The 17,598-nt window shown below is 32.1% G+C and overlaps 1 protein-coding gene across 1 annotated transcript; it reads left to right on the top strand.

Moving 5' to 3' along the window:
• Positions 1-544: 544 nt before the first annotated feature.
• Positions 545-16,680, top strand: LOC139528436 (glucan endo-1,3-beta-glucosidase A1-like). Its single transcript, XM_071324406.1, has 14 exons — positions 545-587; positions 4,576-4,690; positions 5,844-5,948; positions 6,684-6,806; positions 8,524-9,144; positions 9,707-9,807; positions 10,297-10,371; positions 11,002-11,062; positions 11,945-12,127; positions 12,424-12,501; positions 14,498-14,615; positions 15,236-15,307; positions 15,772-15,916; positions 16,274-16,680. Exons 2-14 carry the CDS (start codon positions 4,576-4,578, stop codon positions 16,493-16,495), a joined length of 2,019 nt encoding a protein of 672 aa, XP_071180507.1. The 5' UTR covers positions 545-587; the 3' UTR covers positions 16,496-16,680.
• Positions 16,681-17,598: the final 918 nt, after the last annotated feature.

The following is a 17,598-nucleotide window of genomic DNA, read 5'->3' as shown; positions in this document are numbered from 1 at the left end:
GCGTACGGTCCAAATACTCATACGGTCTGGAACATAAATATTACCAATAAATAGACTAAACAGTAAAAACATGAAAAAGTAATCACAAAAATACAGTGCTCCGAGGGAAATTCAAAACGTAAAGTCCCTATTTACAAATTAATAAACAGAGACAAATAAAGAAACACTGTACGGTTAACAAGACCATCATGTTTAATTTGTAAAGTTGATACGGGTAATATAACAAGATTGTAGTATCTTCCGATGAACTATTTTTATAAAAAAAGGACTAGACTGGACGTTCGTTGACATAACCCCGGTTCATCAACTTTCTGCATAGTCTACAATTTTCAAATTAGAGTTCAGGGAATGGTCATGTAGTGCTTACTTTCGCTTTTCTTCATATATGTTACATCCAGTTTCTATCCAAATGTCATTTGAGGATACAAATTGAGTGACCGCTTTATCTTAAAGCGTGATATTAACCTAACATGTCAACATAACTAAGAAAACCAAGCATTTGATAATCAAGTGATAAATATTTATCAAATAAGTACAATAATATCTACGATAGGAGTTTACTTTGGATGTAACTTTTTACTATTAAGGTACAGTAACAAATCAGTAGAACTTTTTAGTAGTATGGAATGTCAATGCTCATTTTCAACAAAAACAGATTATTTACTAGTTTATGATATGTTTACGACGAGCAAACATGTGATTTAAAATTTCCTTTTTATCGATATTTATTTTAAGAAGTCAAAGAAGTCCCATTTATAAGTGCTTATTTGGATGGAGAGTTGTCTCATTGGCACTCATACCATATCTTCCTATATCTATTAGCTCATAATAATATGCTCTTATATAAACAAGAAGATGTGGTATGATTGACAATAAAACGAATCTCATCAATAGACCAAATGACACAACAGTTAACAACTAAAGTCACCGTATGGCTTTCAACAATGAGTAAACCCAAAATATATATGGCCTCGTTATGAAATGAAAATTTTAAAACAATTCAACTGGGAAAACTAAAGCCGGGTTTATGTACACAATAATGAATCAAAAACAAATATGATATACAGCAACAAACGACAACCACTAAATTACAAGCTCCAGACGTTGGACAACCACATACAGAATGTGGCAGGGTAAAACTAGTTAGATGCCGTCTACCCCCTTCTCCCTTCCATTGGACTCTGATGCAACAGCGTTAAACAAGGACAATGATTGTAATGATTTAAACATTCGTTCGTAATGTATAGATTTCGCTGTTTAAACGTTCAAATCTTATATTATATAGGCAAATCAACATACTATCCTTTTCGCCGCTTTAAATAAGAAGGATATTGCAATTATTTTGTTTTACAAAAAATGCAGTCGTAGAAAAATGCACCGTTACATGTCTATATGTCAACTTTATCTACGACAGTACAACAAACGTTTTACGTAGGCCAAGCCTTACATCAGTGAAGTTTTCTCCTTTGCATTATGTGTTTATTCTTTCATTCTAAAAAAAATGAATGTTTTAATAGCTGTAATATAATATCTTCCAATATGCTTGAAATCAGTTATTCAATAACTAAAAATGAATGTTTTAATAGCTGAAATATAATATCTTCCAATATGCTTGAAATCAGTTATTTAATAACTTGATAAACTTTTTAAAAATTATTCTGTCTTTTAATGATTTTTTAATGAATCAAAGGATTAATTGATTTAATGGTGCTTAAGGTCACTTTCAAAGATATTGTGCTATTTCGTGTAAGTCAGATTTTATAAGTGAAGGAAGCCGGAGTTGTCGGAGAGAACCAGCGACATACGGTAGAACAACTGATCATCCTAGTAAATAAAGATTGAAGTTGAGTGCACCTGGTTCGCACTCACAACATCAGAGTAGTTAACCGGCTAGTGATACAGTAGTATGCAAATTACTTCTTGTATAACTCGGCCACCATCAAAAGATTACATGCAACATGAAAGTTGCAAAATGAATTCATTTTCAGTCAAAAACTAATTGTTCGAACGATTTACAAATTGTCATACAATAATGTGTAGATTTACATGTCGTATTGTAATCGGAAATCCCGAAATACAAAACGTGTTATAATTCGATGAGATAGAAACTCTCATCGACATACATAAATAAAATACAAAAATAAGTAAGCAATGAACGTGGTTGTTAAATTTGATATATGCTTTTGTGTGCTTCTTTGTTAAGGAGGCTCGTCTGTTTAAATCATATTTTTTTTAAATATAGGATTTCGCTTTTTTTTCTACAAATAAACTTTATCCTATACTTAAAATAAAAATAAAATAAAAATATGGGGTCACCGTTCATTTAAGCTAACAATCTGCCGTCGAAAGAAGGATGCATTTTTGTTTAGGTACTTTTTTTCGGTTGAACTAATAGGAGAAAAAAAGATAATATCGAAATAAAAATAATAAAAAAATTACAGAAATCTCTTCAATTTAACTATAGTTTAGTTCAAGTACAGCTAATTTGAAAAAAATAATAAAAATATAGGTCACCGATGAGTTAAAAAAAGATATTTCAATTTTAATGCAAAAAAGGGAGATAATTTGGAGCTCTTTCAATAATATAAACATTTTAAAAGTCATCCGGGGCCAAAAGTAATTGATTTCTTGGTTGATTTTTGTACCATATCGTAAAGTAATAACTAATAGTGTAATAAATAAAATTTGTTATGAAAAACAAAATGTTTAAATTTTTGGTGAATTTTTTTAACCCTCGTGCCTCCTTAAATTTTTGTTCGTTTTTGTTCTGATTGAGATTGTGACACGGTGATGACTGCTGTACCCCTATTTTGACAATTTTATCTATTATATCTGTTTTATTCACGCATCGTTGTCAATATAATGGAATTTGATGCGACTGTCATACAAGTGAGAGGTTTAGCGCTATAAAACCAGGTTCAGTCCACCATTTTCTACATAAGAAAATGCCTGTACAAAGTCAGGAATATGACAGGCTTGTCTATTCGTTTGCTGTGTTTTATCTTTTGATTTTGCCATTTGATAAGGAACTTTCCGTATTAAATTTTCCTTAGAGTTCAGTATTTTGGTGATTTTATTTTGTTCTCAACCTAACAAAGTCGGGAATCAAAATCACCAGACATTCGGCCTATGAATTCAAAAGAACAAGGTAATTAGCAAATAAAATTTGAGCAAAATTATAAACATCAGATGAAATCGGCAACTGTTTATTAGGAATTTGGCTTTAGTCAGGCATAGACATTTATGTTTGTAAAATAGGAATCAAGAAAACTAACATTTTATAAACCTGAATAGCATTTTTTGGATTCACCTGCATCACATAAGGAACGTTGCATTTTAAAATTTGGTAGCCAAGAATGTATGAATAGTTGAACTATTTAGGAACAATATGACAAAAAGGAAAATCTAGCAAATAGCCAAATTACCCTGTCATAAGCCAACTTTGCTCATGGAAATAGAACATAGTTTCTAACTTATTTCTTATTTAACAAAGGATAATTAAAGAAATATAAGTTATAATTCTTGTCAGTATCGACATTTTATTAAAGTCTTCGTTTAATAAAACAAGAACAAGTCTTCTTCAAGCATAAATAATCTGTACCATCTGGAATACAAACAGACGGTTTTGATATTAATCATCAAAACTGACCAAATGTGCTTTCGACCAAAAAAGTCAATTGAGTTGGCAGTTTCTAAGCAATCGAAATCGCATTATCAAAGACGAAAACACAAATAGACAATCAAAAGGCACGAATGTTCTCTTTGTAAAAAATAACAACAAAAACCAAGGTTAAACCATAGAAAGGACAAACGTGGGATTTATCAAAATATATTAAATTCACAACGATGCCTTACGTTACCTGCAAAACTAATATAACTATATGATAAGACCGAGATAAACACTCCCTACTTCTTTAACAGTTTATACATTGACAATTAACATCAATTCCAACATAACGATCTTTTTGGGTGAAGTTAAATATAGTTTTGTCGGGCGAAATGTTAATGGTGACGCAAAAAAACAAAACAATGTAACATAACATGAAAAAAGAGTAAAATTAGTTTTTACCATTTTCCATTATTCCAGGTATGAATTCAATAAAGGATATGTGTGTTATATGTACATCTTTGCAAGTATACAGTCGGCGATAAGTCACATAATATCGTGTCGCAATTGCGACAAGAGAACATATTTTTAACATATTTTATTCTATGATTCTACAGAAAATGTCTGTAAAGTCTTGAATATGACAGATTTTAATCTATTAAAAATAAACATATGTGATTGTGTCATCTTCATATGATATACCAGCACGCGAGTTATTAAGATATATATGTTTTGATCAGATATGTTCCATTCGTTTCGATGGTCCATAATGTCTAGGTTTGGTTTATGTCAATGGATTTCATCTTCTTGAATTTCGCTTGGAGTTCGGTTTTTTGGTTATAATTGTATTTCAAGCATTACAGTCGTAGAACCTTGCATCGTTATAGGTATATAGATCAATTTTATCTACGACAGTACAATCAAGATTATACTACTATTACATATCTTATTACTTTTTCCTTTTTTAGATGGTGGTAACTGTAGGTTCATTAGTTATCTTTTTGAGTATTGTACATATAACTGGAGGACTAGGATCAACTACATTCCAGCTCGTCCCCAACGGAATCAAAGTATCAATACCAGGTATGTTTAACATCTTTTATGTCTAAATTTAGCATTGAAGTTTGCTAAGATTGAGCTTATTGATTTTTTTGGGGTAAGATTTGAATATAACTTTCTTATCACCTTTTAATCAAATCCCCTTCAGTATATGCTGGGCCGTTAGATCAAAGAGATACCAGTTTGTGCCCTTGCAGATACATAATTTTTTTGTAAAACACTATTACCGATTGGCATTTTAAAGTAACAAAAATTCCAAAACTGCATTCCGTAAAATCGTACAAATAAAACAAATAATCGAATCATATGCAAATATCAATATCATGTCGCCTATATAAATAGGGAGCCAATGAGACAACTCTCCATTCGAGTCGCAATCCATACAATATTATCAATTAGAGGTGCAAGTACAGTCTTCAACACAAAAGCATGGACTCACACGGAACTGCAAGCTAGAAAGAGACCAAACATTACTAGTGTTAAATAATTCAAACAGGAAAATAAAGAATGAAAATGTTTTCATGCCTCCGCAACTGAAAGTAGGGGGTTCATATTGTTTTACCCCTGTCTGTCCGTCCGTCCGTCCGTCTCTCAGTCCTTCCGACCGTCCGTCCCATTATGGGCATATAGTTATTCCGCATAACTTCTTCTCCAGTTTGAATCCTAGGAAGTTTTAATTTATCTGGCTATTTATACATATATTGAAGGTGTGCATGTAGTCAGGGTTTTAATTTTTATTTATATTTGCTCTTTCGGGAGATAGTTGAACTATGTCACTTTTGGGGTATAAGCGGTTAAATGTTATAGTTATTTTAAAATAACACTTTGCATTTGCTGGGGCATCAATTGTGTCTCCTAGACACAATGATATCTCAAAAGATCCTGCATTGACTTTTATATTATACAGCGACCTCAGAGTCGACTGTGGGCACATCACTATGTCTAGTTTAACTTAACAGTACAGTACATGAATGATGGGAAATAATTGCTAAGCATCGTTTAAAATAACTGCTATTGTATCAATATAATTCGATAAGTCTGGTATGTGTGGTAAGTTTTGCACTTATCACACACTGTGCACTGTTACAAGTTTTATGAAAACTATTTAACACATTATCAAAATTCTTTATAAGAATATTAATATATTGTAATCTTGTCATATTTTTTTAACTTGCAGTCCAAGGTTACGACAGAAGTGCAATACATTTCAATATCAACAAACCGATAACTGGCATTGAAGCTGGAGAAAATACACACGATTTCTTTGGTTATGACAAATCAGGTAAAAATTGATAAAATATATATGAAACGTTTTCTGTATGCTGTAAAAGAGGGACGAAAGATACCAAAGGGATAGTCAAACTCATAAATCTAAAACAAACTGACAACGCCATGGCTAAAAATAACATCAAAAGGTCAGTCAAGCTAATGTTTATGACCGAACTACTCAAGAAGAAAATCAAATTATAAAACTAATTATCGTATTACTAATAACCGTCATTGCCAGCGATGAGATTACTTAACCATCTTGATATTTCGAATATCAAATAATAATAGTTTCCAGTTCTTTGTTTAAGTTTGTATCTTTTTACAATTGAAAAGTAGAAAATTAATGGTAACTTTTCTTTATCTTTTTTACTTTTTTTTACTTTAAAGTATCTACAAATGAAACATGTTCTGAAAAATCAGGCAATAGTACTGTAAAAGGAAAAAAAAATCTTTTCGATTCAGAATAACATGTTTATTTATTTTAGTGATTAGATTAAAATAAGGTAAACACAATGTATTGCTTATCAACAAACACTGTTCCCTCATTAACATATGGAACAAGTGTAAAACTGAAATTAGTGTCTACTACCAAATTCATAGTCATAAACTTTCCATTTATGACAGTTGTTGTCCATTCGTTTGTTGTGTTTGGGTTTTTGGATTATGGACTTTCAGTTCTGAATTTTCATCGGAGTTCGGTATTTTTGTGATTTTACTCTTTATTGTATTTTCTTCTTCAAATATTTAGGTGATCATTGGGAATATACTTTTCCTGTTGCTGCCAAACAAGGAGATGTTATTAATTACTGGGTATGGGGAGAGAAACATTCACTAGGAGAAACATTAACAGGACAGACTATTACTCTTGGGCGTAAGAATTTTACAAATGTTATATAACATAAATATATGTAGGACTCAAATCTATGGCGGGTTTCAAATATATGGCAGATTCCTAATCCATGGCAAATGTGACGTTACAAACGCCAAACAACTCAAATATATGGCAGATTTATGTTTTCTCCAAATCTATGCCAGATCTGAGGGGAAAATAACATATAACGTCACAATTGAATAACGCCATATTACATCTTCGCCGCCGCTAACGATGGCGAAACCCATTGATTTCATCACCATTCAAGATGAAGGTATTTCACTGATAACAATTTGCGGGTGGTTTAAAGGAAGATGTAACCTATTATCCCAAAGAGGGACAAAATGTGCTGTACCGGACGATGCCCGCGATAAATAAGGGCACCGCTATTTTTAGTACCACATATTTTAGAAAAAGAGAGTTTTAGTAATTACTGTTTACTGTCTTCAGCTGGCACAGTTTATAAAGTAAAAGATAAAATTGTCATTAATTAAAAAAGATGTGTTAACGATATTGCTGAAATAAATATTATTTGAAAATCTAAACTGTTCATTTTTATTTGGTACTTTTTTATTATATTTTTTTGTTTAAAAAGCTGCCTGCTTGTTTGTTAAAGAACTTATTAGTTGGTTTAATGAATGGGTTAAACAGGTACCTTGCACAGATATTTTCTTTTTACAGGGACATCATTTTAATCCTGAAGTCTGTATTAAGGTATATGAATTTATAGTTATCAAAGGTACCAGGATTATAATTTAATATGCCAGACGCGTCACGCGCGTTTCGTCTACATAAGACTCATCAGTGACGCTCAGATCAAAATAGTTTTTAAGCCAAACAAGAACTAAGTTGAAGAGCATTAATGACCCAAAATTTCAAAAAGTTTGGTTAAATACGGCTAAGGTAATCTATTCCTGGGATAATAAAATACTTAGTTTTTTATATAGTATAACGGGATTTTTGTTTTGGTTGAACATTATGAAATGTTTATTTCACAAATGTTTATAGACATGCTCCCATATATTTCCACTTGCTTAAGCCCATCATTAGTCGAAAATGTATTGCATTGTTTTCTATTAACACAAACTTTACCATAGATTTGGAAACAAAATAAATCCGCCATAGATTAGAAAATTACAAAACTTGCCATAGATTAGGTCGTAACAAATCTGCCATAGATTAGGTTGTACAAAATCTGCCATAGATTTGAGATTGCATGACGCCATAGATTAGGAATCTGCCATATATTTGGAACCCACCATAGATTTGAGTCTTGCATATATATTTTATATCAATTACTATAAATAAAAATATATTTGTATATCATTTTGCTATGTGCATTCAAAACTGACAGTATCTTGATTAGCAAGCTGTTGGCTTTTATAAAAATATATAGAATCTAATTATTAAACCAATAAAATTAACGTCAGAGGTAGCTGTTACAGTTAAGTAAGATTAGGATTATATTTCTATCAAAATCATTTAATGGAATAATAACTTCTTATTTAAACTAAGAAGACAATTGAAACCCATCATCATAAAAAGATAAATATCACTATATATTCACAATATAAATGTTCAACAATCTTTTATAGTATTTCACATCTTGTTTAATTTTCCAATAGATTATATTTTAAATTTGACAAAACTATGTTGTTTTCCTAAAACTCTACCGCCTAATGGTGTGTTCAATCATAGATAAATTAAATTTTTACAGCAATGGTTGGAATGTCAACAACTTCAACTGTACCAACAACGATAACCGTACCATCAACAACCATATCATCAACTACACACTTAGCATCAACATCAACTGTAATATCAACCTCATCAAACGCCCCTACCACTAACGCCTTGACAACATCTGCCACGAAGCCCTTCGTTCCTGGTTCCAACATTACAACGATATCAGGAAGTCACAACAGCACAGTTTTAATCGGAGGGACAAACGCATCATACTCTACGCCATCGGTATCATCTAGCAATACAACTATTGTACCAAATTCAAATAGCTCAAATAATAACTCAAGTGGACACAGTGCTTTTGGATATTCTACTCATTCTCCAAATCATATGTCTGGAAATTCTTCAAATTATATGTCTGGAAATTCTTCGAATCATATGTCTGGAAATTCTTCAAATCATATGTCTGGAAATTCTTCAAATCATATGTCTGGAAATTCTTCACATGGAAATATGAAGGGAAGTTCAAATAGTACATCAGTATCAACTTCGAATACAGGTTCAAACAACATGACCTCAAACGTTCAAAATGGAACTGGTACGGCTAACGGATTACATGTTGGAACTATAAACAAGGGGTCTTGTTGTAATAAAGGTATGTCTTACAATAAATGTACATACTAATTATTGAAGTCGTATTCAAACAAATAAAAGAAAACCATGTTGTTACATACAATTGATAGAACAAATGATTTGAAGTTCATTGAACTCAATGTATTATATATTGAAGAATCAACTGTTCCATAGATACTTCCTTCTCATTTATATTTACTAGACGATGCCCGCGAAATTGCGGTACAATGGGGCAAGTGTTGATACAAAGTGATTTTAAATTTCGAGGGCAGTACGTCGACTGAGTATGCGCGAAAGCGTATAAGCCACGGATCGATAACGGCTTCCGAATTGGGTTATTTTCTAAAAAAAATGGCGATTTCTGTGGAAATAAATTGTTTCAAAGACAAATTAAGGAGGTACAAGACACTGCATTTATACGTCATTTCACAAATATTTCCGACTTTGTATGGTTTCAGAGGAGGTGCGGCTCAATAATATCTTGATGATGATGACTTTTTGTTTTGTTTGCTAATTATTTTGGTTTAGTTGTTATTATAGTATACTATTCCGTACTAACATTTAATAAATAATACTTTATGTAGATTACAATTGTCAACAATATCCTTGTCTGATATTTGATGACGAGTTTGATAGTTTGAACCACTGTGTTTGGGAACATGAAATAACAGCTGGTGGTAATAGGGTGAGTACTTACCTCGTCAGTATTTTTTTCTAAATTTGATTTTCTTATCGGTTTGCTCCTAACAGAACTTATTAAATGTGACGACAACCAATAGAAACGACCGCAATGACGTCACAGTTAGATTACGATGGAATCGTTTAAAACTTATGGAGATTAACATAACTGCGTATAAATAATACAAAAAAACAATAAAATGTTGTTTGGTTGCCTATGAGGCAGCAGGGCGTGGATGTAAGCAACTGTAAGTTCGGTATTATGTTAACAAAAGTATAATAAGCTAATAAAAAAGTATAACAAGATGTAAAACAATTCAACCGAGAAAACCAACTGCCTAATAAATGAAGAGACCATTTGCGAATCTCTAGACGACTTATACACGTTTTGTGTCGTATGATTGTTGTCTCAATTATGATATATTTGTCACCGTTACATTTAATTGATAGTTGCTTCCATATTACAACATATTCTGTCAAATTTGACGTATTGTAGGATTCAGAATTTCAATACTACACAAACAACAGGACTAACAGCTATGTCAGGAACGGTATCTTGTATATTAAGCCAGTAAGTTACCAACTAGATATCCCTAAGTTGTTACACATATCTACAAGAAAGACTAAAAAATATTAACGACACGTAAAATTAAATAGCAATCTGTAGAACATCAAAGCAAAGCAACTTGAGAATGAACGTACATGAAATAGACAAATAAAGGACAAACGAATCATCAAAAAGATTAACACCTAAAAAAAGAAATAATCACAATCTGAAACTGAAAAAAAGGTTTGATCAAGGACACTAAAACTAATTCTAGGACCAGGAAACTAAAAATAAGGTAAAAATTACAATCAGAAACTAAAACAAAATGTTTGGTGGAAGAAGTTAAAGATTAACGGGTTGTCAACGTCATAGGAAAGAATTAAAATGTGAGCAGAAAAAGCTAAATATTTAAAGACTGTGTTTGTATAGTAGCTCGCTCTGTTATTTTTGTGTCTTTAGGAGTATGGCTATCCATAGATTGCTATTATATCTATGGGTTATCTTATGCATTTTATAGCTATATCAATATTTTTTCTACCACTACATTAATTGCTTTACAGTCATATTTCTAATTTCATAGTTGAAAATATTTTTTTTATGTTTTAACATCACTTTATTAGGTAGGTGTCGGTAAATCCGTGAATTTAATTTCAGACTTTGACCTCTGACCATTACGGGGAGAGTTTTCTGACATCCGGAACATTGGATCTTTGGGGTAACGTAGTGATATTTGTTGACGTGCATATATTTATATTGCACAATATACTTTTTATATTACTCTTTTGAAAGTTTATACAAAAAGTTAAACTTTTGAATTCAAGAATAACATTTTAAAACATTTGTTTTGCATCTACAAACACAGTACTACAATTTTTTTTTTTATTGTTATTCATTGCAGATGCCTTTGTAATTGATTGAAAGCTCTGTCTATTTTGATTCTTTTTATTATGCCCCACCTACAATAGTAGAGGGGCATTCTGTTTTCTGGTATGTGCCTCTGTGCGTCCGTCCGTCTGTGCGTCCGTCCGTCCGTTCGTCCCACTTCAGGTTAAAGTTTTTGGTTAAGGTAGTTTTTGATGAAGCTGAAGTCCAATCAACTTGAAACTTCATACACATGTTCCTTATGATATGACCTTTCTTATTTTAAAACAAAATTAGACTTTTCACACCACTTTCATGGTCCACTGAACATAGAAATTAAAAGTGTCAGTTTCAGGTTAAAGTTTTTGGTCAAGGTAGTTTTTGATGAAGCTGAAGTCCAATCAACTTGAAACTTAGTACACATGTTCCTTATGATATGATCTTTCTTATTTTTAAACCAAATTAGACTTTGACCCTAGCTTCATGGTCCACTGAACATAGAAATTAAAAGTGTGAGTTTCAGGTTAAAGTTTTAGGTCAAGGTAGTTTTTGATGAAGTTAAAGTCCAATCAACTTGAAACTTAGTACACATGTTCTATTAGTTGATCTTTTTACTTTTAAGGCCAAATTAGATTTTTTACCCAATTTCACGGTCCATTGAACATGGAAAATGATAATGCGAGTGGGGCATCCGTGTACTTTGGACACATTCTTGTTGATTTTATCTATATTTTAGGTGGATTTAATGATGAAGAATGTACCAGTAATGCATATTCCGGATGTAAGAGGACCGGAAGTGTTGCTCATCCAATAAATCCAATTCAGTCGGCTCGTTTACGTAGTAAAAGAGGATTTAGCTTTAAGTATGGGAAAGTTGAAGTCGAGGCCAAAATGCCAAAAGGAGACTGGATATGGCCTGGTAAATATAATGCAAGATTTAATTACTACAGATCATACATTATCATAAGGTGACGTCTTACAAAAAGTCTTTTATTTACATTTTAATCGTAACTTTATGGATATCAAGCATATGGCTCATGGTAAGTTACATGTGAAAAACAATTAATGAAATCAAAAGAATCAGAAATCGGAAAAAACAATATCTAACAATTGACTAATAACCATTCAATGTTCATGTGTTCTCATGCAATATGCAATAAATAAATTGTATTAAATTGATGGTTATAATTAGTATCATTATACATTTTCAAACAGCGATCAAGATGTTGCCGAAGTGGAGTTCCTATGGCAGATGGCCTGCGTCGGGTGAAATGGATATAGTAGAGACAAGAGGTCAGTTGATGTACCTTGTTGAATGTTTTTCACTTTTATAATAGCATTAATGGTACCAATTTTACTGCACCATTTAATACATAAGTAAATGCCTGTACCAAGTCAGGAATATGACAGTTGTTATATATTCGTTTGATGTGTTTAAGCATTCGATTTTGCCAATTGATAACGGTCTTCCTGTATTGAGTTCCGTATCTGTTATCATTACTTTTGGCGACAATAAATTTCAGTTCAGAACTTCTCGGGCAAATTTATCCTCAAACTTATATAAAAGTTGAAAAATTGATAAAAGCAAAAAAGAACCGAGAATAAAGCCAAACCAGGACAGGGAATCACGAGGGAGATACGATACATATCTATGTGTTAAAGATTTACAAATTATAAGTGTTGAAATATTTATAGTATCTGAATTCAAAATTTAAAAACATTGTACACAATATCTGCATTGTCATGCTAGTACCGAAATACTGTTTTTGGGCAGGTGATACCCTTTGGGACTAATAGTCTTGTAGAAGAGATATTGACCCACTGATAGTAATAACATTAACAGTACCAATTTAAACTGCAACTGATTTTTAAAATGTCTAAGTATATCTGAACTATTTTAATATTAAAAAACTGTTTGCGAATAAGGAGGATAAAATACATAGGACTTACATTTGTTTTCATTTTATATAAGTAACTTAATTTCCTCGATGGTGGCATCACCGAATGCAACTAAAAGACAGGTTTTTACGATAAAAAGTCTACTAGAAGTGTTACAGTGGAAACTGATAACGCTTCCAGATCACCATAGCTCTACTCTACTCTTGTTTTGGTGCGATTCCTGACAAACAATCTCCAGTTATCTGTGTTATCTGTGTCATGTTTTGTAGGTTGTTGTATGTCTACTTCTCTTTTTGGTCGTGACCTTGTCTTTTTTGTTTTTATTTTCGGCTGTGACCTTGATTTATTTATGTTTGTCCGTGAACTTGCCTTTTTCTCGTCGAGTTGTGGTTTTTCAGTTCTCATAAGTCACGAATATGACAGTTGTTGTCCATTCGTTTGATGTGTTTCAGCTTTTGATTTTGCCATTTCATTAGAGACTGTCCGTTTGAATTTTCCTCGGAGTTTAGTATTATAGTTTTGTGATTTTACTTTTTTTGTACTTTTTCAAAATGTGTTTTAACGGTAGATTGCAAGCAGTTGATGAAAATAGTGTTACTTAAACTACAATAAACAAGAGAACTTATTATTATTAGTATACCTAAATGTTGATTCCGTTGCTACTCTGCAGTTTTCATATAAGTCTTATTAACAGTTGCACATATACATGTAAACAAATATATTAGTTTTACACAATAATTTAATTTGCAATGCAACATTTCCTTTCGATTCCAGTACTCCCTTTGTTTAATGCATGTATGCTTGAGTGGTGTAGAACATTCGGAATTTTAGTATAAAAAGGAAATTCTACATCTCATTAACAATTAAACAAAAAAAAACAAACAACGAGCCCCTTGTCTTTGTTAGTCTTGTATGGCTTTTAATTTTAGTTTCTTGTGTAATTTCGGAGTTTAGTATGACGTCCATTATCACTGAACTAGTATACATTTTTGGTTAGGGGCCAGCTGAAGCACGCCTCCGGGTGCGGGAGTTTCTCGCTGCATTGAAGACCCATTTGTGGCATTCGGCTGTTGTCCGCTCTTTGGTCGGGTAGTTGTCTCTTTGACACATTCCCTATTTCCATTCTCAATTTTATTAAATTTTTGTTTTTAATTTGAAACAATAATGGGGGAGGTGGCGATGAACAAGAAACTTTATGGAATGTTGAAAAATCGTCTTAAAGCAACATAAAATTAAGAATAGAAATGGGGAATGTGTCAAAGCGACGTTACAACGCGATCAAAAAAACAGAAGACATTTCTTTATCAGTATTTTTGTTTTGATAGTAATAATTTATAAATCGAAAATCTTGACTGTGTGGTTTGAATCTTTATATTGTTTTATTTAAAAGGAAACATGAATTATAAAGATTCAAATGGAGTAACAAAAGCTGTTGATAGCATTCAAAGTTCTCTTCATTTTGGACCTAGTCCACAACATGATAAAACCGCTAAAGCAACAGTTGAGAAGTGAGTGTTTTAGTATTTCTATTACGAATGTTTCTGCTGCAAATTTATTCCAATACTATTATTAAAAAAAAAAGAAAGTTGAAAGATAATCAAAAGGCTGTGACCTAGATGTAAACCATTTGAGGGGAAAGTACTTATCACTTGTTAACACATACCCGAAGATGACGTGTCTAAATGCAATAGCTATTCATAATATAAACATAAGAAGATGAGGTATAATGCAAAAAAAGACAACTTCCCACAAGAGACAAAAAGACACAGACATTAACAACAATAGGTCACCGTACGGCCCTGAACAACCAATATAAAGCAAAAAAAAAACAATAAATGATTAAAATCCAGAAAACTACCAATCACATAGTCATACACACATATGTGACAAGTGGCAAATGATTACAACTGGGGAATACTAGCTTCTAGCTGCCAGGAAGACTGAAATCTGAAAGGATCCAATGTATATCTTTTGATTCATGACAATTGACGATAACCGGCTGCTGTTCGGATGTTAGTTTTCTTGGATATTTCAAGCACAACTATTGTTTCTTGATGGATGGAAGGATGCTGCAAAAGTGTCCTTATTTTTTCACCTTTCTAAACATATCTGTATGTATGTTTTACAGGATATTAACCTCCAGCACTTTTGCAGACAACTTCCATAAATTCTCTATTGAATGGGATGACAAACACATAAGGTATTATCAATAACATTAATCATAAAATTTCGATTTGTAAATAATACTAATAACGACGGCAACCTTTTTATATGAAAACATATATATATATGTCTGTGCAAACGATACATTACCGAGCGTCATTATTCATGCAAGTACAAGACCTAAATTTTAAGATGCTAAAATATCCACTAAATGTAAGAAACACCAGTTACCAAAGAAAAACAACAACAGCGGAGAACTAAAGGTAAATGGTGTTGCAACCGTAATGTCAGTTCAATAAAATTATTTATAAACTGAAAAGTTTTTTAAGTGATATTCTAGATGTGGTGTGTGTGTGTGTGTGTGTGTGTGTTGGTGCATTTACACTTTTACAAGAATGCACATATGTATGTATATTGCGAAGAGACTACACATTATAATGGTGCTAAATAGAAGATTAAAAATTATTTCATACAATTTTGATATATATTTTCTTTTTTAAGTTTTTCTGTTGACGGTGTCGAAATTTTAAAAAGTGAACCAAGTCAAGGTGGTTTTTGGGAAATGGGAGAATTGAACTCAACAGGACTGACAAACCCTTGGCATGCTAATGTTGGAGGATCTACCATGACACCTTTCGATCAGGAGGTATATATGTAATGGCATACTATCATATAAAGTTATGTTCTGTAGAAAATGTTTTTTTGGTGCTTATTGTATTTTTATCATATATCGAGAGAAAAATAACACCTTTGTCTTGAATTCATGCATAATAGTAGTGAAATAGTGACACCTTTGTCTGGCGATATATTTTAAATTGAAATTAAATTATTATTAAAGTAAACATGAGTAGTTTATCAGTATTAAACTGGTTTCAAACTGAATTAAAAAAAAATATTCTATAACTCGTAAAACAAATAATAACAAAGTATAAAGTTAAAAATACGCATCTTTCTATTTTGATGTAGTCACATGTAGTTAATCCGTTAATATTATTTTTTGTAGTTTTACCTCGTTTTGGATGTTGCAGTTGGTGGAACTACTTTTTTTTCAGACCCGTGGATGAATATGCCATATCCCAAACCTTGGCGTGACGCGTCGGATTTCGCTGTTAGAGATTTTTGGCAGGCCAGACATTTGTGGCATCCGACATGGAGTCCACAGATAAACAATGGAGAAAATGCTGCTTTACAAATTAATTATATCAAAGTATGGAAGATGAAATAATAAATAAAAAAAAATTGTCAGTGTTCACATTTACCATGTTTACTATTGACTTTGTTGATTTTTTTGTTATAATTTTTCTGAAGATGACATAAGAAAAACATCAGCAGTGATGTTCATAATTACTTTTAAATAGAGTTTGTACAATTTTTTGTATCATTTTTCTGTATTAAAAGAAGCATTATTTATTCAACGTTTTTTTTATATCATTACATTACTAGATATTTTAGAGTTAATCTTTTAACCGCATTTAAAGATGCAATGCTCAATTCACGTAACATTTGAAATTTTGATCATGTTGTCCACTCATACCCTACATCTGATATAATCTTGATGACATTAATACGAAAGTAAATGCTGGTGAAATTTCTCATTTCAAACTAGTAAGACATTCCTCATTTCCAGTTGACGTTTCTCATGGTTAAAATTGACATCCTCAGTAATTTACTGGTATTTCTCAGCACGAATCATTTGTAAGTTATTATTTCTAAGTTCAAAGTTGACATTTCTCTGTTCGAAGTTGGAACTGACAAATATCACGAGTACAAATGACACGGATGTAAACCACTAAGAAAGACAGAGACGCCACAGATAAGAGATACCTGTTATTCGATGGTTGTCGTTGGTTGAAAACTTTTTGTAAGTTATATTTGCTTTCGTTTCTGACATAAATGAGGCTGTTTGCATGTTGTCATGTTGGTTCTTATATCTTTGCATGTTGTCATGCTGGTTCGTGTTATATCCTTGCATATTGTCATGTTGGTTCGTGTTACATCCTTGCATGTTGTCATGTTGGTTCGTGTTATATCCTTGCATGTTGTCATGTTGGTTCGTGTTATATCCTTGCATGTTGTCATGTTGGTTCGTGTTATATCCTTGCATGTTGTCATGTTGGTTCGTGTTATATATCCTTGCATATTGTCATGTTGGTTCGTGTTATATCCTTGCATGTTGTCATGTTGGTTCGTGTTATATCCTTGCATGTCGTCATGTTGGTTCGTGTTATATCCTTGCATATTGTCATGTTGGTTCGTGTTATATCCTTGCATATTGTCATGTTGGTTCGTCTTATATCCTTACATGTTGTCATGTTGGTTCGTCTTATA

Source organism: Mytilus edulis, chromosome 6 (assembly GCF_963676685.1).
Source record: "Mytilus edulis chromosome 6, xbMytEdul2.2, whole genome shotgun sequence".
In the NCBI taxonomy this organism is placed as follows: domain Eukaryota; kingdom Metazoa; phylum Mollusca; class Bivalvia; order Mytilida; family Mytilidae; genus Mytilus; species Mytilus edulis.
This window is presented reverse-complemented; position numbering and strand designations above follow the sequence as displayed.

Coding starts and splice junctions, on each gene's coding strand:
- LOC139528436 (XM_071324406.1), top strand. CDS start 4,576: ATGGTGGTAACTGTAGGTTCATTAGTTATCTTTTTGAGTATTGTACAT. Junction 6,807..8,523: donor ACAGACTATTACTCTTGGGC/GTAAGAATTTTA, acceptor AAATTTTTACAG/CAATGGTTGGAATGTCAACA. Junction 15,917..16,273: donor TGACACCTTTCGATCAGGAG/GTATATATGTAA, acceptor TATTTTTTGTAG/TTTTACCTCGTTTTGGATGT.